The 22426-nt window shown below is 44.5% G+C and overlaps 1 protein-coding gene across 1 annotated transcript; it reads right to left on the bottom strand.

The window, feature by feature from the left end:
- Positions 1–654: 654 nt before the first annotated feature.
- Positions 655–21687, bottom strand: GPT2 (glutamic--pyruvic transaminase 2). Its single transcript, XM_015818957.1, has 11 exons — positions 21560–21687; positions 10330–10419; positions 9053–9161; positions 7196–7329; positions 6659–6902; positions 5252–5331; positions 3847–3983; positions 3162–3336; positions 2625–2780; positions 859–971; positions 655–764 (listed from the first exon to the last, which is right to left on the bottom strand). Exons 1-11 carry the CDS (start codon positions 21644–21646, stop codon positions 674–676), a joined length of 1416 nt encoding a protein of 471 aa, XP_015674443.1. The 5' UTR covers positions 21647–21687; the 3' UTR covers positions 655–673.
- Positions 21688–22426: the final 739 nt, after the last annotated feature.

Genomic DNA, 22426 nt, shown 5'->3' with positions numbered 1-22426 from the left:
TCTCCTCCTTTTACTTATTTTTCAGCCATGCTTGTAAACAGTGGAAGTGACCTATCTTCTTATCAAAGATGATAAATGTTGTATTTTGCAGGTTGAGGCAGCATTGCCAGAAATTCAAAAGGCACTGAATTCATTCTGATTGTCAGAACAAGATCTTGAGCCTCTTCTTTGATCCCGAAACAGGAGATTTTTAATACTTTTATTTGCAAAAAAAATTCTGGGTTCATCTCCCTTAGATAGGCTCACCAGAAGAGTTCCAAATAATTTCACCTGTGCTTTTAGCTTACCTGTACAACTGTAGTTTCCTAAATTGGTTTGGTAGGAAAGAATATTGTGATTTTTTTTTTAAAGAAAAGCATAAAGAATGTTTATCGGCACCAAGGCAATCAAGTTTTACTTTCATGCTGAGGGACTGAGGCAATTTTTGTGACATCTCAATTGGCAACCAATGACTGCGTTAATAATTCTTTTAATACATTTCCCGTATCTTCTTTTCGTAGGTTTGTTCCCGTCTTTTACTAGTCTTTTCTATCAAACTGGAGCTCCAGTAATTGTAATTCTATCACGAATTTGATTAAAAAAAGACCGCCCCCTCTGAAAATCTTATTTTTCTGTCGCAGCTTGAATGCACTTTCAAAGATACAGTCTAAAAAAAAAACAAGGAGTCTTTATTTTAAGAGAATTCCTCCAGAAATTTTATATGGAAATCGTTCACTTTCTGCAATAAGATCTTTAGTTTCTCTACTTGTGGGAGAATCGTCATCCTAGAAGGAAAAAAAAAAGTACTTTAGTGAACATCTTGTGGTGATTACAAGGAAATAATTTCATTGTGACAGTATCTGTAAGTCCAGACCTTACCTAAAGTGATAAGTTCCTTCTCTTTGACCAAACCCGCTTCCAGGAACAACACAGATTCCGGTTTCTTCTAAAAGTTTCATACAGTAGAACATGTCGGGAGCCATTTGGTGGACCTGGAGTAATTTGAAGTTCAATGGCTTAATTACTAATCGCACAGTCCTTTCAAAATTCTCTGCTTGTTTCTGAATATTGTGCTATTCTGAAATGATTAAAGAGGTTCTGAATGCTCTCATGTTCAGATACGACCATGTGTTTTCTTGCACCCGCGTGGTTTAGCACCTTACACTGGGTGTAGGTTTAAAAGAAGCAGTTGGGCATGGGCAGGATCGCCAACTACAGGCAATGCTCAACGTACAACAGTTCGTTTAATGATTGTGCAAAGTTACAACAGCACTAAAAGCAGTTACCTATAATCGTTTTTCACACTTATGACAATGGCAGCACTGGTCCCTTGATCAAAATTCAGTTGCTTGGCAACTGACTCATATTTATGACGGTTGCAGTGTTCCTTGGGACACTTCTGACAAGCAAAGTCAATCGGGAAGCCAGATTCACCGAACAACTGTGTTACTAATGTAACAACTACAATGATTCACTTCATAACCGTGGCAAAGCAGTTGAGGATTACCTGTACACAATATCTTTTTTAGAATGAACCTTCAGATGAATGAACCCTGTGTTTTTCATCTCAAATGTCTTGGTGATGGACTTCAAATGTGTAGGAAAGGATGCTGATTTCTAGAAACTATGGACTCAGATAAGGGCCTGAGGTCTGTACTAAATGATTGGGCACCACGGGAAGTAAAAAGAGAAGGATACCACCACCAAACCTAATAAAACATGCCACATCTATTCTTTTTCTATCCCATTGTTTAAAGCAGGGGCCTTCAAACTTGGCCCCTTTTATGACTTGTGGACTTCAACTCCCAGAATTCCTCAGCCAGCGTGGGAGTTGAAGTCCACAAGTCATAAAAGGGGCCACGTTTGAAGGCCTCTTGCTTTAAAGGCACGTTCTCCAAGAAGCAAGCATAACTATCTTTTCATTCACTGGAAGAGCAGTGCAATTTGGTAACACGTAAGATATTTAGCGGATAAACCAGCTTGTCCAATACTTTAGGCCAGGGATAGGCAACCTTGGCTCTTTTATGACTTGTGGACTTCAACTCCCAGAATTTCTGAGTCAGCATGGCTGGTTCAGGAATTCTGGGTATTGAAGTTCACAAATCATTGACAGTTAGAACAATTAACCAGTGGAACAACCTGCCTCCAGAAGCAGTGAATGCTCCAACACTGGAAGTTTTTAAGAAGAGACTGGACAGCCATTTGTCCGAAATGGTATAGGGTTTCCTGCCTGAGCAGGGGGTTGGACTAGATGACCTCCAAGGTCCCTTCCATCATCATCATCATCATCATCATCATCATCATCATCATCATCATCATCATTATTATTATTATTATTATTATTATTATTAAAGAGCCAAGGTTGCCTACCTACCCCTGTTCTAGGCTCACATTCTCATCATGGATAGTACTGCCCACATAACGTAGTTTTATTAGCGAAATGGCCAATGTAACATATAAAGTCTAGCTTATGTGCAAACTCAGCCAGTTTTGGTTCCATTAAGAAAATGGAACCGTTTTGGCGCACAAATGTTCTATCTAAAGCAGGCGAACAATCTCCAGTTTGATTCAGCAGCAGCAGCAGCAGCAGCAGCAGCAGCAGCAGCAGCAGCAGCATTTCTTGTAGAGAAACGAGACATTCTCACCTTGGCTATTTCAACGGCCTTGGCAGGGATAAAAATTTGTGGGAACGCATACATGGCTCCTTGAAGTGGGTTGCAGTGGAGCCCTGGCACTTGATTGAACAAGTCTTCGGTTAGTTTGGCTTTCATTGCAAGGTTGTTCAAGACCGACTCCTTTTCCTGTGTCGGGAAAAGGGAAAGAATGTCACACAAAGAACACCTGAACTGGGCAGCCCAAACCAGCTGGCACTATACAAAGATGATCAGGGGACTGGAGGCTCAAACATATAAGGAAAGGTTGCTGGAATTGGGTAGGTCTAGTTTAATGGAGAGAAGGACTAGGAGAGACATGATAGTCGTGTTCCAGTATCTCAGAGGCTGCCCCAAAGAAGAGGGAGTCAAGTTATTCCCCAAAGCGCCTGAAGGCAGGACAAGGAGCAACGGATGGAAATTGATCAAAGAGAGAAGCAACCTAGAACTAAGGAGAAATTTCCGGGCAGTTAGAACAATTAACCAGTGGAACAACCTGCCTCCAGAAGAATGTCAAATACACGCACAAACCTTAATAAACTGGGCATATGATTCTTCTCCAGGAACAGGGGGGTTCACGACAACATCCATAGCAGCTTGACCGGAGACAGGTGGACACAGACGGACAGAGAGGAGCTTAACTAGCTGCCCTTTAATTTCTGGATGCAGGTTTATCACCTCCATGTAGCCTCCTCGGTAGCCACACCTGAAAACCAGGTAGAAGCAGCAGGAACAGAAAAGAGAAGAAAAGGAGAAAGAGGGGAAAAAAACGTGCTGGTGAGGAAAACTTAGCACGAAATTCTCGCAATGGCAGAAATGCAACCTATAAAATCCACAACTAATGCAGCATCCTATTTTAATCTTTTTATTGCAAGAAAGGAATGGCAACTGCTTGGTGGATTATGCCAGCATATAAGCCAAGGCTATGCATTGTGGCAGGAAGTTAAAAAAAAATACGGACATAAACTTTCTTTTCTTCCCTTCAATAAGTACTACCGTACCCAAATAATAGAAGGTACTACTTGTTTTGCAATAGTAAATTATTTTTTTTTCAAAAATCAACCTGCCACACCTGTGCAGTTCAAGCCCCAGCCCTTTTATGACAAAAGAAGTGAGGTGTTGACTTTGTTTGACCATCCCACGGAAGCCACAGCAAGGGATTTAAGTAAATTGGATATTGCATAGCAAAAATTCCGTACTCAGTTGGGAAACTTACTCGCCCATGTAGCCCTTGGAAGTGGAATGAAAAGAAGCAAGTTCAACATTGTTCCAATAATCGGGTCCCATTTCATAGAGGATTTTTTTGAAGGAGTGGAACTGGCAGTTCTCCGCATAGACGTTGTCTTGATAAACCTGCACCCCAGAAAGAGACAAAATGCAGGGAGTCCTCAACTTAATCACCATAATGGTAACCTACCCGTTATAGTCGTTAAGTTGTGATGGTTATAAAGTGGGTCATCACATGACTCACCCAATTTTATGACCTTGCTTTGCAGCGGATGGTAAGCGAATCACCATTACCCTGAACCCATTGTTTGCTATGGGGCATTTTTTTGCTAAAAACTGCCAAATAAATGCCAATTTTCAGCAAAAAAACCCGTTGTAAATGATGGGATGCATCTAGAGCCATAAAGGTGGGTCAGTTGCTGAGCGTCCAAATGTGATCACATGACCACAGGGGAGACCTCCCCCTTTGGAACCAGGTTGTATCTATCTTTCGGGGGGGTCCGTAATAACTTCAAACAGTTACTAAGCAAAAAGCAACGTTGCTTTTTAGGACTCAGTTATATGACAGCGAACATTTTTGAGCTTTTGATGCTCCTCAGCTCGTGTGTTCAGAGAAAGCCCTTTTTATACCCAGCAATTTTCTTTTCTGATCCCCCCTCCCCATTTTTTAACATTCTTTTAATATAAGTAAAAACATTGCTGTGCTCCAAATGAAGTCCCCCACTCTAACATTCTCCTGAGTTGCATATGGGTCTCTGGGTCTTCGGTCAATAAGCAAGTATGCATTGAAACACCTCATTTTAATTTCCTAAGAAAAATCGTGAAATCTACGGAGGACCCAGGAATAGGTGTATATTTCTCTAGGACAGTGGTGGCGAACCTATGGCACGTGTGCCAGACGTGGCATTCAGAGCCCTCTCTGTGGGCATGCGTGCCGTCGCTTCAGTCCTAGGCCTTCAGCTGGGTTTTATAAAACCTTTTCGCTTTAGGCCTCTGCCGCCGTGTAAAAAAAAAAAGGTTCAATCAATCAGTCAATTTCAACTTCTCGCAGGAAAAAAAAATATCTGGCAAAGTTGGAATTGATTGATTGAACTTTTTAGTCCCACCCAGTCTGTTGTTTAGTCCCCCGCAGCCATGCCCAGCCAATGGGCCACACCCACCCGACACCCAACGATGCATAAGTGGGTTTTGGGTTGCAGTTTGGGCACTCGGTCTCTAAAAGGTTCGCCATCACTGCTCTAGGACAAATAATGCATCAATCTGTCTTTTCGTATCTGGAAGTTTTGTGATCGGCCTCACTGATCCTCCTGCTCATTTTGCAAGGACATCACAGCGATACATGCTCTCCAATATCCAGATAAGATGTTGCCTCCAAGGCTGAACATTTTCATTACCTCGTCAGCCAGAAGAAACAGTTTCTCTTCCCAGGCAAAATGTATGACCTCTTCAATACATTTTCGATTTTGAACTTGACCTACAATTCAGGAAGAAACAGGGGAAAAAAAGTTTCAAAGCAGTCCTCCTTTCCAATGAAACAGAGAATACGTCCAGTGGTGGGATTCAGCTGGTTTGTACCAGTTCGGCAGAACCGGTAGCTAATTTTTTGTTCCCCAGGCCCACAATGGACTTCCGGAAGTGGCATCCACGCAGAGAACCGGTTGTTCCCATATTTGAATCCCACCACTGGATACATCAATAATTTCTTCATTCCAAAACAAAAGAACAACTGTCTCAGCGTTAGGTGTGAGGGTCAGGGAGGGTGTGAAGGGTGCACAAGGCTGTGAGGGATGCACAGCAAGAGGAACATGGGGAGGGTGCAAGGAGCTGCTCAAGGGAAGCGTGGCGAGGGTTGGGAAGGATGCACAGGAAGTGTGGCGAGGCTCCGGGAAGGTTTGAGTGGCATGCAAATGGCCAGCACAAGTTGCCACAAAGAAAAGTCAAGCTATTCTCCAAAGCACCTGAAGGCAGGACAAGAAGCAACGGATGGAAACCAGTCAAGGAGAGAACCAACCTAGAACTAAAGAGAAATTTCCTGCCAGTGAGAACAAATATCAGTGAAATAGTTGCCACCAGAAGCTGTGAATGCTCCAACATTGGAAGTTTTTAAGAAGAGACTGGACAACCATTTGTTTGAAATGGAATAGGGTTTCCTGCCTGAGCAGGGGGTTGGACTAGAAGACCTCCAAGGTCCCTTCCAACTTTATTATTATATTATGTGCAGAGCAGCTGGGAGAAGGTGCATAGGTGGGGGAGACTTACCAGTGACTTTTTTCAAGAGGCAACTGAAGTTTTGGGTTTGTTTTTTCCTTTTGAAGTTTCGCTTCTCATCCCAGAAGCTCCTTCAGCTCCTTGGATGAGAAGCAAAACATCTTCAAAGAAAAAAACCCAAAACTCCAGTTGCCTCTTGAAAAAGCACCTTTGGGACAACCATGACCTGGATGACTGAGAGTCTCCATAGACATCCCAGTGACTTGTGACCTTTCCTGCCAGCTTCCCCATTGACTTTCTGGGGAAGACGGCAGGAAAAGTTGCAAACGTCAATCATACTATCACTGCAACCAGTTGTAAGTGTGAGCCAGCTGCGCACAATCACATGACTGCAGAGACACTGAGATGACTGGCACTCTGAGGACCGGTCATAACCACCGTTTGTTCAGCACTGTTGTGACTTTGACTGGTGGCTGAACAATGCTTGTAACTAGAGGACTGCCTGTACAAAGACATCATGATTTACTACAACCAGGCCGTAGAGAAAGGACACAGAAAAGTGTGAAGAGCAGACCTGTAGAGGTTTTGCACACCTGTGGGGTTTCCAGGATTAATGATGCAAAGAACCTTGGGGTTACAATACGCTTTGGCTTCATATAAAGAGCGGCGTAATTCGTTCGCATCTAGGGCCCAGCAGTTCTCTTCGTCCAGGTAATAGTTCACCTGGATGGCATCCAATTCGGAAATGGCGGCTGAATATAAAGGATACTGAGGAATTGGGATCATCACTCCAGTTCGGGATCTCCCACCTCCCGAGATGAGGATCTTGAGAATGGTCTGGAAGATTGAAGAAAGATAACTCTGGTTATGGCTGGCTGAGGAATTCTGGGAGTTGAAGTCCACAAGTCATAAAGTGGCCCAGGTTGGGGACCCCTGCTTTAGAACATGGGGTACCTTTTATCAATGGTTGGAAAAATGAGTTAGAGAGAAAGGAATTTAACATGTATTAGTAAGTTAAATGTTGGAACCTAGACAATGGGTTGCTGATAAAATATTAAGCACTTCTGATTATAAAAAAAAATAATAAAAATATATGTATATAAATAGAAGATGCCCCCAATGCCACCTACAGCAATGCCATCGCTTGCTCCCGTGGTCAAATAGATGTTCTCTGGATCTGCAGGGACGCCACCATCTCGCCGCTCAATGTACGCCGCGACATCTTCACGAATGCAATTGATTCCTTGGCTGGCGCTGTACGAACCTGTGCAAGGAAGGAAAATGTCAGCCTCCAAAACCCGCAAAAGACATGTTGGGATTCTTCTAAGACGTTTCCTTTATTGTTCCTAACCCTCGATCGGTTCACTTCTGCCCATCAAATAAACCCTTTGATCGATTAACATAGTCAGAGAGAATAAAGATTAAATCTGGAGTAGATTTCCCCCACCCTTCTTCCGTCTCCACTTTGAAACCAAAACAGATCAAGCAGTATATTTGTCACTTCAAGTTGAGGCTCAATGCACAAACGTTGCTCATCATGAACACTGAGGACATTACCTAGTTTGGTAATGAAACGTCTGCAAGAAAACCCTCCAGTTCAGACAGCACTAAGAACCCCCCCCCCCCCCAGTCACACTCCTCTTGGTGAGAGCACAAAACACTGGTCCTTTACAACAAACAGAATACAAATATACCCAGGACACACAGGTACCAGGAGAGCTTTGAGTAACAATTTGGAGAAATCTGAAGTTCAGATTTATATTTCAGCTGTACCTTGTAAAGTTTTTTTTTAAACCAGAGCTGTTATTTATTATTTTATTCTAAAAATTTTAACTGGATATTCTTTGAGTGTTTTAACTTGTTCTGGTCTCTGGTCTTTTGACTGCAATAAACTTACTAGACTTGACTTGACTACCAGAGCCACAGAGATATTCCCTTTGTGAGCATTTCAACTTCGTTATGCACTCTGCCGATGCTGTCCAGATCCTGGAATTTTGGAATATATTTGGAATGTTGTTTTTTTTAACCCTCAAGACTACAGAGAGATTATGGCCCTGCCATAGTGACTCAAGGATCAATGACGTCCTTCTTTCATATCAAAATAGTTAAGTGTTTTTTGTTGATATCAGAGTGGCCAATGACAAGATGCAGTCAAAGCATCTCCAATAATCCCAGGAGATTCAACCTTGCAGGCAAAGAATAAAAAAAGAGAGGACAACTGGTTCCTCAGACATGACGACGCCACGTACCTTAGCATATACATACGAGGATTGTCTTGTGTCAGTGTTGCCCAATTATGCTTCCTTATACATCAAGTTGAGCTAGTTTTAGAGTTTAAGTGTTACTAAGGAAACTTAGAAAAATATGTGTGGACCTAAGGAAGTGGGTGAACGACCAGAAGGAAAAAGAGACTCGGATAGACTGGCCTTGTTGCTACTGTCATTCAACTCTGCTAGCATTTTGCATTCCAATTTGAGATGGGAAAGGTGTGTTTCATTTGTGTCGAATGTTAAAACTGCGAGACATTTCCACTGGAAAATTTCTAAATTTTTCTGACCGTACCTCAATAATTTATTCCAGTTTAAACTCTTTCCTAGACACAATGACCCGGGAACATCTTGAACTGATGTTGACAATGATGAGCGTAACACATCACTCTATGTTTCTCAACCTTGGCAAATTTAAGATATGGAGACTTCAGCTCCCAGAATTCCCTCAGGCCCGGCGTGCAACTTATCTAGCTAAGTGATCGTATCCAAAATGGTTTTATCGTGTAGCAAGCAATAAGAAATGAAACAACTGCAACGTGAAAAGAAACGGAAAAGAAGGTAAAGTATGCAGGAAATTGGAAGAAAACAAAAGATCACGATTGTACTGGAAAATTATCAATTAAAAAAATCTGGGGTTTTTTTCAGGTTGCATCTAGCCCAAAGAATGACCGCTAACAGGAGAGGGCCAGATCTAATGTGAAAAAATGATTGAAGTACCTAAGCTGTTGCCTCCACAGCCTTGCAAGATCCGTCTTGCCCTCTTCTTGGAATCTTCTGGGAAACTGGGGCTGTCCAGCAGGTTGGGGTAAGTACAAAGCGCCACCACCTACATCGCCCAAAAAACATAGAGAAAGAGATGAATTCCATAGGACACAACTTTAAACCAGCCATTCAGAGCGACCTATAAAATGATTCCAATCTCACTCTAAGTCCTCAGTGCACAGCTATTTATTTAGTTACAATGGCACTGAAAAAAGGGGACTTAAAAGGATCGTTTTTTCCCACTTATGACTGCTGCAGCATCCTCATGATCAGGTGATCAAAATTCAGGCGCTTGGCAACTGGCATGTACTTAAGACAGTTGCACTGTCCCAGGGTCAGGTGAATAATCTTCCCAGCCGGCTTTGGACAAGCAAAGCCAATGGGGGAACGCCAGACTGACTTAATGATCACATGATTCGGTTAACACCTGCAGTGAATCACTTAAGAACTGTGTAAAAGGCAACAAAACTCACTTAATGCTGCTTTGTTTTTAACAATGGGGAAATTTTGGAGTCTGTTGTGGCCGACTTGTTTCTCAACTACTTGGCAACCATACTTTTGCTCCAATTTGCTCAAGTTAGCTCTGTGACACTCGCCAGTGCGTTTCTGACACACACACACAACATCCCAGAAGTGCTTGCTATCTCGATGGTATCCTTCCCGGTTTCTTAAATAAAGATCCATGTTAGCAGCTTGATTATTTCCCCCCCCTCCTTGCTTTAGTTTCCAATCTGGAGAGACAGTACTTAGCTGTCCACTTTGGGATAATAGCAGATCCCATTCCTTAGGGCAGTGGTCCCCAACCTTTCCACCTTGGCAGCCCAGTCCGGCACTCTGTGTGTGTGTGTGTGTGTGAGTGGCAGGTACATGCACACATAGCTTCATTGGTGTGAGCAGCGGTTGCACACGCCCTCCACTTGCGCTAGTGGAGCTGTGTGCGCAGGTGGTGCGTGAAGCTCCACTCGCGCAAGCCAAGGGCAACTTATCCTCACATGCAAAGCTCCATTCGCGCAAGTGGCGAGTGCTTGCGCATGAAGTTCCGTTTGTGCAAATGGAGCTTGGCATGCGAGCACAAACACCCTCTGCTTGTGCGAGTGGAACTTCGCTTGCCCATTGTTCATGCCCCCCCGTTTCGAACAGGCCACGGCCCGGGGGTTGGGGACCCCTGCCTTATGGCTTTGGCTGCCTTTCCTCAAGGGGCTTCTGGTCTTCCTCCAGCCGTGTCCTCCTACCTGTCGAAGGAAGGTGATGGGCTGCTGTCCCATGGCATGAGCATCACCAATGTTGGCCTTGATGACTTCTGTGAAAGGTTTTTTGATGCCCTGAAGAGAGAAAAAACAAACCTGTTAGGCAGCAAATCCAAGCTTTGTAGAACCCAACGCAACTAGGAAGACACAAAACTGATCCGACCCTCTCTTTTATGCAGACCACTTAAAACAGGGGTCTTCAAACTTTTATGATTTGTGGACTTCAACTCCCAAAATTCCTCAACCAGCTACAAAAGGGCCAAGTTTGAAGACCCCTGACTTAAAATATTTGTGGACCATTCCTCAGGTATTAGTAACATGGTGCTTGCACATCACATATTCTCCTCCGTTCCTAAAGTTATTTTCAATATCCCTGGATGATTATGACTTTATTGAAAAGTCACGAGAGCTGAAATTCTTATACAGGATTTCCTGCCCCTGCATGAAATAGCCTCCGTATATGGACCAGCCCATACCTGTGTCTTTAAAACCAAATAAGGTCAACCAGCTTTTAAAGTAGTGGTATTGCTGGTTTTTTTCTTAATAAAAGCCAGTCTCAGTGTAGGAGGTATAAAGTTCTTTGTTCATGTTTTGTCATCTTAGAAAATGTATTGAAAAGGACCACTGATGACATAAGAGGCCGTAGGCAAGTCATGGGAACACTGAACACTTGTGCATCCTTTCCCACTTCCATGTTTGGTTTAATAATATACTGGTTGGATAAACAGGCGGCTTACTGGTCTTAAGTCCAGAAGTCCATTTAGCCCAGCTTCTGACAGCAGTCAATCAGCTGATGTTCAGAAAACTAGAACAGGATATGATTGTGCTGGATTTTTCCTACTACGGCAGGAGATATTATTCAAAAGTATATGGCTGCTAAAATCAAGACAGTCCATGCAGTTGAAGATTAGGGGTTTGTATGCAATATGGCGAAACCAGCTTTCCATGATGAGAAATGGCATAACGTCTAGGTTTATTTGGAGCGTAAATGTGCTTTAAAATCTCACTGATGCCATCCCAAAATCCTAAAGCTTGAGTTGACAAACTTGCTTATTGGTTCTTCTGCTGCTGGAGTAATCTATATAAATAAAAATGTAAATGTTCGTTTGTTCAAAATCTTAAATCTCCGAAAGTTCTTCACCGATTGCTTTGAAATTTTGACACAACGTTGCATTCGAATACGCGCATGTTTTTATATACCTACTATTATATAGATGTCACACCTGTGACAGGTAAAAACATGCTTTTTTTGAAAAACAGCGCCATCTGTTGGACGTAAAAGCAACACACGCTTTTACCAGACTGAACCACAGCAACGCGTGGCTGGATACAGCTAGTATCTTATAAAAATGTAAGGCACCATTCTCTCTCTCTCACTTAAGAACAAGTTCCCTGCAGTAACAACTTCATATCTGGATGGTTATTATAGGATGTAAATGATTTCTCTTTACATCAGTAAAATTTACCGAAAGAGGATGAACTTTTTTACAAATACCACAAATTTGTTTATTACCTATTTATATTCCATTCCCTATTTCCCCTGCCAACTGCCGCTTTTCTTGTTCCTCTCTCTTCTACGTTTTAGATTCCTATCTTCTCCTTCTTATAATAAAGGCCCAATTCACTCTATTTGCAGCTAGTTTCATCCTATACAGCAAATGATCATTTGAGGAAGCCCTTCAAAACGAGGTGATGCAAATTCTAACACACATTCCTGTATTTGGAGGCTTACCCAAACAAAACAAACCGACCTGTTTAAACACAACATGACATTTCAACCAAGTCATGGGGTTGGCAATCTTAGAAACTGGAGTGAAGACTGAACATGCATCAATACCAGATTATGTAAATGAATAACTTAACTGGTACGATCACAAGCAATCTCGAGCAGGAAAAGAGAGAAACACATCTCGTTTTTAGTCTGCAAACTTTATTTTTTAACTCGGATGCTATTGCTTGTTCTCTAATAAGTCAGAATTCTGAAGCAAAACCTCGGGTCCAATTCTGGTTCAGAAGATAAATAAAGAACTTCTGGTTTGAATGTAACACTAAGAAAACCACAGCAAGTTTCCCTGATGGGTTTAGCCAAAAATGAAGCTATCCTACAGAAGCCAAAAATGAGAGACACCACGATGCTAATTCAAACTCCATCAATTCAGTCTCAATTAACGCTGGACTTTTCTGATTCCCGACGAAGTCCTAACTTTGATACCAAAGGACTTCATTCTTTCCTCTCAGGCTGAACTTGAAAGGTGCTTCTTTCTTGATCTGGAAGATGAAACATGGAAGGGCGCGCAGCATTTTTTAATTTATAAAAGGAATAAAGGAGTGCTTTCAAGGATGGATGTTTTTGTTCTAACACCGCACTACACACGGCATTATTGAGGCTCAGTTTGCATGATACAAAATACACATTGAGGTAGGTGTACGCTGAGATCGCCGTACCGCACAAAATTGCACCCACAAAAATCAAACAAGGGAACACCTGGCTGACAACAATCATCTGCAATCAAGCATTCCTTTGATGTTAGCACTTGTTTTTGTTTTTTTTTTAAAAAATAGCAGGCACATTTTGCAAAACAGCAATATCTAAAAGAGGGTGGGAGATGTTTTTACAGTTTTCCATCGGGGTGTTCAAAGCTATTTATGATCCAAAAGCTGAGCTGGATCTCGGTCTCCCATTAAGAAGTACAAAGGCTGGAATTAGGAAAATGTTTTTTCTCCTCTGAAGAAAAACATCCAAGAATGCATAGTTATACTTTAAGGCAAGGACTGACACACATTCAAGACTGAAGATCCTAAATGTGTGTGCCCCCCCCCCCCCAAAAAAAATCTAAGCAAGTTCTGGCAAAGAACATAACTTGTCTTCTTCTCCAACACTATAAGAACAGCAGGAACGAGAATCTAAACGCCATCCAAAAAAGGAATGTGAAGATAAGCACAATTTGGAAAGCTAATTTCAAGTAGGAAGTCTCTTTTTGCAAAGAACAACAAACTCTGTGCAATACAGTTGCCAATCCTTGTGGGGTTCCTGGGTGAAAGGAAAGTGAAAAGTTGAACATCTTTCCATCTCTAGCAGCGAAAGCCTAAACCACAAATTTTCTGCTGTTTCATTCTGGTATTTCCACTTAAGCACCCGCTGCTAAAAAGCTACAGTTTAAATTTTTTTTGGATTGACTAAATGTATACAATGTGCATCTCACTATCGATTCTGGAGGTTACATGAGTTCAGTCAAGAAAAAAAAAATAGGTAGATCTTGCCTAAAAAAAAAAAATAGAATAGAATAGTTCTGGAAGGGACCTTGGAGGTCTTCTAGTCCAGCCCCCTGCTCAAGCAGGAGAACCTATACCATTTCAGACAAGTGACTGTCTAGCCTCTTCTTAAAAATCTCCAGTGATGGAGGGCCCACGATTTCTGAAGGCCAGCTGTTCCACTGGTTAATTGTCCTCACTGTTAGGAAGTTTCTCCTTAATTCCAGGTTGCTTCTCTCTTTGATTAGTTTCCAACCATTGTTTCTTGTCCTGCCCTAGTACAAAGCACATTCCGCATTTTACTTAAAATTCCAAAAAGTCCACAAGTCTTAAAGCTGTCAAGGTTGTAGACCCCTGCTATAGAGATCAGCTGAGGAAAAAAAAAATCCTTCTGAGAGCTCAAGTGGGAATTGTTCCTAAGAAAGCCTGCCAACAATTGACACCCGAATCTCCTGTTATCACGCTGCAGATGTTAACAAGGTCTGTTTGTCTTGTGGGCTGCTGTTTGCATTCATAAGGCATGTGCGTAATTCAAAGTGAAGTCACAATGAGGGAAGGTTGAACAGCCAAAAGTTAGATCGTAAATGGCCCTCAGATATCTGCAGTGTCTTCTGGTTCATTTGCACTGAATTCATGTCACTAGAAACCATGAAGTTAGAAACATCACCAGAGATGGCAAGTTGCTGTTTGTTTATCTATCTATCTATCTATCTATCTATCTATCTATCTATCTATCTATCTATCTATCTATCTATCTATCTATCTATCTATCTATCTATCTATCTATCNGGGGCGGCGGCGGCGGGGGTGGGGCGGCGGCCAGGGAGGAACAGCCAAAATGCCCCCTCGGCTTATGCGCGGGTCACCAATTTTTCCCAGTTCTCTGTGGGAAAATCGGTCCCTCGGCTTATACTCGGGTCGACTTATACTCGAGTATATACGGTAACTTGTCTTCTTCTCCAACACTATAAGAACAGCAGGAACGAGAATCTAAACGCCATCCAAAAAAGGAATGTGAAGTTAAGCACAATTTGGAGAGCTAATTTCATGTAGGAAGTCTCTTTTTGCAAAGAACAACAAACTGTGCAATACAGTTGCCAATCCTTGTGGGGTGCCTGGGTGAAAGGAAAGTGAAAAGTTGAACATCTTTCCATCTCTAGCAGCAAAAGCCTAGACCACAAATTTTCTGCTGTTTCATTCTGGTATTTCCACTTAAGCTGCTAAAAAGCTACAGTTTAAAAAAATTCTGGATTGACTAAATGTATACAATGTCCATCTCACTATCGATTCTGGAGGTTACATGAGTTCAGTCAAGAAAAAAAAATAGGTAGATCTTGCCTAAAAAAAAAAATAGAATAGAATAGTTCTGGAAGGGACCTTGGAGGTCTTCTAGTCCAGCCCCCTGCTCAAGCAGGAGAACCTATACCATTTCAGACAAGTGACTGTCTAGCCTCTTCTTAAAAATCTCCAGTGATGGAGGGCCCACGATTTCTGAAGGCAAGCTGTTCCACTGGTTAATTGTCCTTATTGTTAGGAAGTTTCTCCTTAATTCCAGGTTGCTTCTCTCTTTGATCAGTTTCCATCCATTGTTTCTTGTCCTGCCCTAGTACAAAGCACATTCCACATTTTACTTAAAATTCCAAAAAGTCCGCAAGTCTTAAAGCTGTCAAGGTTGTAGACCCCTGCTATAGAGATCAGCTGAGAAAAAAAAATCATTCTAAGAGCTCAAGTGGGAATTGTTCCTAAGAAAGCCTGCCAACAATTGACACTCGAATCTCCTGTTATCACTCTGCAGATGTTAACAAGGTCTGTTTGTCTTGTGGGCTGCTGTTTGCATTCATAAAGCATGTGCGTAATTCAAAGTGAAGTCACAATGAGGGAAGGTTGAACAGCCAAAAGTAAGATCGTAAATGGCCCTCAGATATCTGCAGAGTCTTCTGGTTCATTTGCACTGAATTCATGTCACTGGAAACCATGAAGTTAGAAGCATCACCAGAGATGGCAAGTTGCTGTTTATCTATCTATCATCTATCTATCTATCTATCTATCTATCTATCTATCTATCTATCTATCTATCTATCTATCTATCTATCTATCTATCATCCATCTATCTATCTATCTATCTATCTATCTATCTATCTATCTATCTATCTATCTATCTATCTATCTATCTATCTATCTATCCATCTATCCATCCATCCATCCATCCATCCATCCATCTATCCATCCATCCATCCATCCATCCACCCACCCACCCATCCACCCATATCTATATCTATATCTATATCTATATCTGTATCTATCTATCTACACACACACACACACTTATAGATATATAGATATAAATATAGATAAAAGCAAATATGCTTTTCTGCTGAAGAGCAGTCACATAAAACACTTGTTAATCATTAAGAGCCTCATGGTATCCAGGAAGCCAAAAGAGATCAAATCTCACTCCCTTCTAGCACTGATGATGTTACCTAGTTAGGTAATAAAACGTCTGCAAGAAAGCAAGCTCAGAGAGCCCCAAGGACTTCACAGAGCAAAAACTGTTAAGTTGATTGCTCTCCATTAAAGCTTAGTTCTGTTACAAGATTTGGAAAACAACCAGCTTCTGGAAAAACAACACTATCCCCTGCTAGAATTGGCTACAGTCCTATAGGCAGCTATAGGCCACGGGTCCAGTGTCAACTGTAACTTCCAAATGCTGAAAGGCACATAAAAATCTTTGACACAAAATGTTAAGATTCACCAAAAGGAGAATCTGAGCAGCAGAGCAAGAAATAAAAGCAGGATTTTCTTGCTGGAACTTGTTTTTCATGTTTGTACTTTTCCAGGTTCTTGTAAATACATTAATTGCTAGTTTGGGATATTTCAGTCTCATTTTACACTGACAGACAGTTCTGAGAGTGTAGATGTTCTAAGAGAGGGACAGCCTAAACAGAGACTATAGGCAGTCCTTGACCACAAATGAGCCCAAAACATATGAACGGGGTAAAACGCTGAAAGGATCGGTGTAAACAATTCACTCAGGGACGTCAAGAATTTAATCATCGGGCCAACAATTGACTTAGACCGAAGGGGTACCTAAAACGAACGGTCTTCCAGTGTTTTCCTTGTGTCGTTGGCAGTATTTATGCTCAGTCAACGGTTCGTAGGTTTAAAACTAGTGCACTGGGACCCCTGCCTGCAACGGTCGTAAATGTGAAAAATGGTCATAAGTCACTTTTTTCAGTGCTGTTGTAACTTCAGTCAAGGAACCGTTGTAAGTCGAGGACTAACTGTACTGGTAATTCTACTCTGCCAGATGAATTTCACATATGCACAGATAAACTGGGGGGAGAAAATATTTATATATTTATTCAAGGCATAAAATCCTCGGCTGCCCGCACACATCACGTTTGGCCATTTCAAAGGCATCCTTTATGAAATAACTGACAATGATCTAGGCTTGTGTATCGGGTTAAATCATAAACCATGGTTTGCAAACCACAACGGTTGGGTTCCTGTAGCACAACGAAGTCCAAGCCACCCAGGTGTATGTTGGCTTAGCCTGGTGCGCAAATCCAACTGACAGTAAGGCCAAAATCCCTTGGGATGACTATGGTTAATAAATACCAACAGACTGCCTTTCAGAAATAATCCACGCACTGAAAGACTGCCGAGGGAACAGTTCTAAGGCTTCAGAAGGATTGCTGATCAATCTTAAGAATCCTGGATTAGGCGATCCCGTTTAGAACAAAACGCTCAGCCAAGTTAATCCTTCCGGGCGCATAAACATCAAGACAGCATCACAAGACCGAAGCCCTAAGTCAACTCAAGAGAATTCAAGTCAACTCTCTCTCAAAGAGTGCTGGGCCAATAATCAGGCGTCTTAAAACCGAGCAGCTGGGAATTCACAGGGCTGAACATGCCTTTATCTGTATGCACAAGTCCTTCAAACGTGGAAAGCCCATGAGCCAAGGTGGAGGGGTCAGGGTCTTGTTAACTAACAGGGAGAGTGGGGCAATCACTAGCTCAGGTGATACGTTTTTGGAGGGCAGGTAAAAGCAGAGTGGCAAGCATAGGAAATGAACTGAACTAAGTGCAGTTCCCGAGGCATTTACAGGTAGTCCATAACTTACAACCACAATTGGGACCGGACCCTGTGTTGCTAAGTGATGCAGTCATTCAGTGGGTCATGACTGGTTTTATGACATTTTTGACATAGTCATAGCAATTGCTCTTATAGACCGCTTGCGTATATAAGAGGGCTTTACAGCTCTCTCTAAGCCAGGGGGTCTTCAAACGTGGCCCTTTTATGACTTGTGGACTTCAACTCCCAGAATTCCTCAGCCAGGCACGCTGGCTGCTCTGAGCAGTTTACAGAGTCAGCCTATTGCCCCCCAACAATCTGGGGCCTTGTTTTACTGATCTTGGAAGGATGGAAGGCTGAGTCAACCCTGAGCCCGTCAGGATCGAACTCCTGGCAGTGAGCAGAATTAGCCTGAAATACTACATTCTAACCACTGGGAAGGAAGGAAGGAAGGAAGAATAGGAATGACTATTAAACAAAGATTATAAGTCAGGGACTGCCTGTGCCATGCTGCGTTCACAAATATTATTAACCTGTTATATGATTCCTCTGGTTTTGACATATGTCCTGTGAATCAAGCCAGCTGGAGCTCAGGGTGAGCCCTGGTATACCATGATGGGGGCACTTAGAGAGAAATAAATTCCCTGAGGAGACTAATGCTGGTTTATTACTTTTTCCACTTGGCGCCCTGCAGATGTGTAGATGGCCACTGTCTTACGGAAACTGACTTCCAATATTATCTGCAGGGTACCAAACTATCTGGCTAACCTTCTAGAAAGATAAACGATTGTAAATAAACTCCTATGAATGGTTTAAAAAGCTACAGGTAGGTTCCAAGGTTCTCGGGGAATCATAACCTATCTGACTTTAAAGGTGCTTTTGAAGGTTACAACCAGCACCTTCAACTGGGGTTGAGAAAAATTAATTATTTCTAAAAAAAAAAAACCACACCCAACCTTTTAAAACCGTCTCCCATTAACACAGCCAAGCCAAAAAACACTTAAAGGCGAAAGCCACAGGTGGGGATGAAGTGCTCCCCCCTCCTCCCCAGGTTTAACTTTTTACTGAAACAAGATCTAAAGCAAACATGTCAAACACAAGGCTTGGGGGCCGGATGCGGCCCGTGAAGTGGTTTCATGTGGCCCGCAAAGCCATCCTGGAAACAGTGAGGGAATGGCCCCCGTTGCCTTGGCCCTGGCCGGCCGGGAGCCAATGTACAATTTTGTGGTGGCCATCTAGGCTGAAACGCATTCAGTCTTCGCTCCACAAGGCCGTCTGGAAACAGCGAGGAACCAGGTCCTGCCGCGTCGGCCCCACGCCCTGGGTGCATGCTGGGCAGGTGTCACCCTTTGTGAGGAATGAAGAAATGCACCATCGCCTGGAAGTGGCCAGCAAATGGCCCTCGCCTACTTCACATATCCGGCTTGATGGGCTCCGGGGGAAGGGTTTTGGCAGGCTCCTCCAGTGGACCATGCCTTGGCACTTGCCCTGGTCCCACCCCCTTCTGCCAGAGACCCTCAGATCTGTCCCACTCCTGCCCAGGCCCCCACAGGCCCCCTTGACACGAATGATGTAGAGCTGGCCACGCCCACCCAGTAGGCCACACCCACTCCAGCCACGCCCACCCTGGCCACACCTACCTGCCCCCCCTCAAGGACAACCGCAATGGTGATGTGGCCCTCAGTGAAATTGTGTTTGACACCCCTGATCTAAAGTATGAAGTAAGTTATTGACTGTTACATAAGGCCGAGGAACCTCGGATTGCATCAGAAGGAAAAGCAAATATCCTACGAAATAGGCAACGACATTCTTATGCAAGTATCTGATAAAAGAAAACGGGAGGTGGCTGTTTGCTTTTCCCCAGGTGTTTGTTCTCAAGGAACAAGTCGTCCTGCGTAATTGCCTAGCAGAAATATGACAGGGCAACAAAACTGGAAAAAAAAAAACCACCACTCTATTACATGGCTGGAAAAATCTATTTGAGTTCACTGCCTCTTTCCATTGACTCCTGCCTCTTCTTTTTTTTTTTTTACTCTACCATCAAGTTCCAATTCAAAAAACATTTCCAAAGCAAAACAGGGCTTCCTGGCTATCTCCCCTAAAATAATGCCTGAAAATTAAAGGGGGGAAGCCAGAGCTCCTTGCTTATTTGACCAAGTAAGTAGCAAATTCAGACACAAAAGAAAAACAAGGGCACAGGTAGTTTTTGGCTTACTAACAGAACTGGGCCATTGCTAAACATGACAGTTAAGTGACTTTTGCCCCGTTTCTGGCCACAATTGATAGGTAAATCATTGAAGTCAAGTTAGTAACACGGTTGTTAAGTAATCCGACTTCCCCATTGACTTTATTTGTCAGAACGTCACAAAAGGTGACCCTATGACTCCGGGACACTGAAACCGTCATAAATACAAGTCAGTTGTCAAGCATCTGACTTTTGATCGCATCATGGGATGCTGCAAGGGTCGTAAATGCGAGAAACACAAGTTACAAGTTACCTTTTTCAGTGCCGTTGCTACGTTTGAACCGTCGCTAAATGAATGGTAGTGAGTTGAGGATTATACCTGTTCTCGGTTACAGACGAAGCTCACTAACAGATTCCTCACCTAAGATCTGGAATCCCTAAGGCAGGGGGTCTTCAAACTTGGCCCTTTTATGACTTGGGGACTTCAACTCCCAGAATTCCTCAGCTGCTAACTGAGGAATTCTGGGAGTTGAAATCCCCAAGTCATAAAAGGGCCTAGTTTGAAGACCCCTGAATTATACATTATGACATGCCATATGCTGAATAAATAAACATATTAGGAGAAGTGTTTTACTCAGTTAGTTCTAAGTTCTTGCAGTTGTCTCTGCAACGTGGCTGGCTGAGGAATTCTGGGAGTCGAAGTCCCCAAGTCATAAAAGGGCCAGGTTTGAAGACCCCCTGCCCTAAGGTGATTCTGAGAGGGATGGGTCCAAGGTTGCTGCGGGACAACAGCTGCAGAAAGACTGAACACTGCTTAACCCTCTGAGTCAGGGGTCTCCAAACTTGTCAACTTGCGGACTTCAATTTCCAGAATTCTTCTGCCATGCTGGCTGGGGAATGCTGGGAGTTGAAGTCCACAAGTCTTAAACGTTGCCACGTTTGGAGACCCCCTAGCTCTAAGTAAAGGCCACCAGACTGGAAGCCACAGAGAGCAGCCCACCCCCCCTAATCCATGCAAGGAAAGCAGAATGGGCTCTTTCCAAGGGTGTCCCGGGGCAAGATTTTGGGACGCAAAAGGGGAGGGGGGCTTAGTCCCCAGCAGGACAGGAGCAGGCGGGGCCCGGGGAGATCCGCTTAAGCCACTCGCTCCCCGATCCCCGGTCCTGCAGGAGCCTATCCCCGGAGGCTAGCGCGTCCCCCGGCTTGCCTCCCACCCCCTTCGCCGCATGCTGGCTGATTCTCCGGCCGGCCAGCCTGCCTCGCCTGCCCCAATCAAGAGCCGCAGCGGCGGCGGAGTGGCTCAAGGGGCGTCGGCCAGGATGACACCCGGGCTCTTCCCCCCAGGCGGTGCACATCTGGAGGGCTCCAGGTCGGGGGTCCTGCGGGTGTCGCCCACCCGTCAGTCCGGAGATCGGAGCCCAGCCGCCTCCGGACGGCCCCAGGTTCGGGGAAAGACCGTTTCCAAGTATCCAACTGCGCTCAAAGGACAGGCGCGCTCGGCTACTGCGCGCTTTGCAAGCTGCGGTCGTGTGAACGCGGTCGGGCGGGGGGGTTCGTTCCAGCAACCCGGGTCAGCGCGACGTGCAAACGACCGGCAACACCCCTCTCCCCAATGGAAACCTCGTCCGGACCCCCCAGCCTCCCAAATTAGACCCCAACCCAATGATAGGGTCCTTCCCACTCACCCACCCACTCACTATTACCTTCCGCAGTTCTTTCTCGATCTCGCCCGCTTTCAGGACGATGGGCCCCCGCACGGCGTACTCCACCGCCTTGACCTGCGGGTTCATGGATTCCAACGTGAGGATCTTCTCGCGAGGCGCCTTCTCCTTCAGCTGTAGCGCGGGGGCTTCGGCGGCGGCGCTGCTCCAGCCGGCCAGCCCCGGCCGGGCCGCCCGCTCCGTCCCCATCGGCGGCTGGGCGACGCCGCCCGGGGCCTCCAGCGGCCGGCGGCGGCGGCGCGGTTCTTTGCCGGTGGCCAGCCGGGCCAGGAAGCGCACGGCCTCGGCTCGGCGCTCGGGGAGGCGAAGGGGGGCGGCGGCTTCCCTACTCAGCCCCGACAAGCGGTGCATGGCGCCTTTGGAGAAGGAGACAAAAAAGGGGAGGAGATGATTCCCACCCTGCCCTGATGCTGTTACCTAGCTGGGTCCTGAAACGTCTGCCAGAGAAATCAGCCAAGCTCAAGAAGGATCCCAGGGAGATTCAACGTTGACTCCAGCTGCCATCCTTCCCAGGACGGTAAAACGAGGAGCCAGGTTGTTGGGGGGGAGGGATTGGGGGGGGGAGGACAAGAGGCTGACTCTGTAAACCGCTTGGAGAGGGGCTTGTAAAGCGGTCTATAAGTCTCGACCTGCTGTTGCTAGTTCGACCCTGAGCTGCAAAGATTCTCCTTTAGAGGAGAGGATTAAACCGAGGAGGGGGGGGATGAGAAAGGAGAAAGGACCCGACCCCGCCACGCGCCCCCCAGCCCCGCATCTCACCCGCACCAGCGCCCTGCGAGAAGCAGAGGAGATCGCCCGTTTGCAAAAGAGCGAGCGAGCGAGGGAACGCGCGTCGGAACGGCTCCTGTG

Source organism: Protobothrops mucrosquamatus, unplaced genomic scaffold (genome assembly GCF_001527695.2).
Source record: "Protobothrops mucrosquamatus isolate PMUCROS unplaced genomic scaffold, P.Mucros_1.0 scaffold827, whole genome shotgun sequence".
Taxonomy (NCBI): Eukaryota; Metazoa; Chordata; class Lepidosauria; order Squamata; family Viperidae; genus Protobothrops; species Protobothrops mucrosquamatus.
Note: the sequence above shows the minus strand (reverse complement) of the source record. Positions and strands in the feature narration are given on the sequence as shown.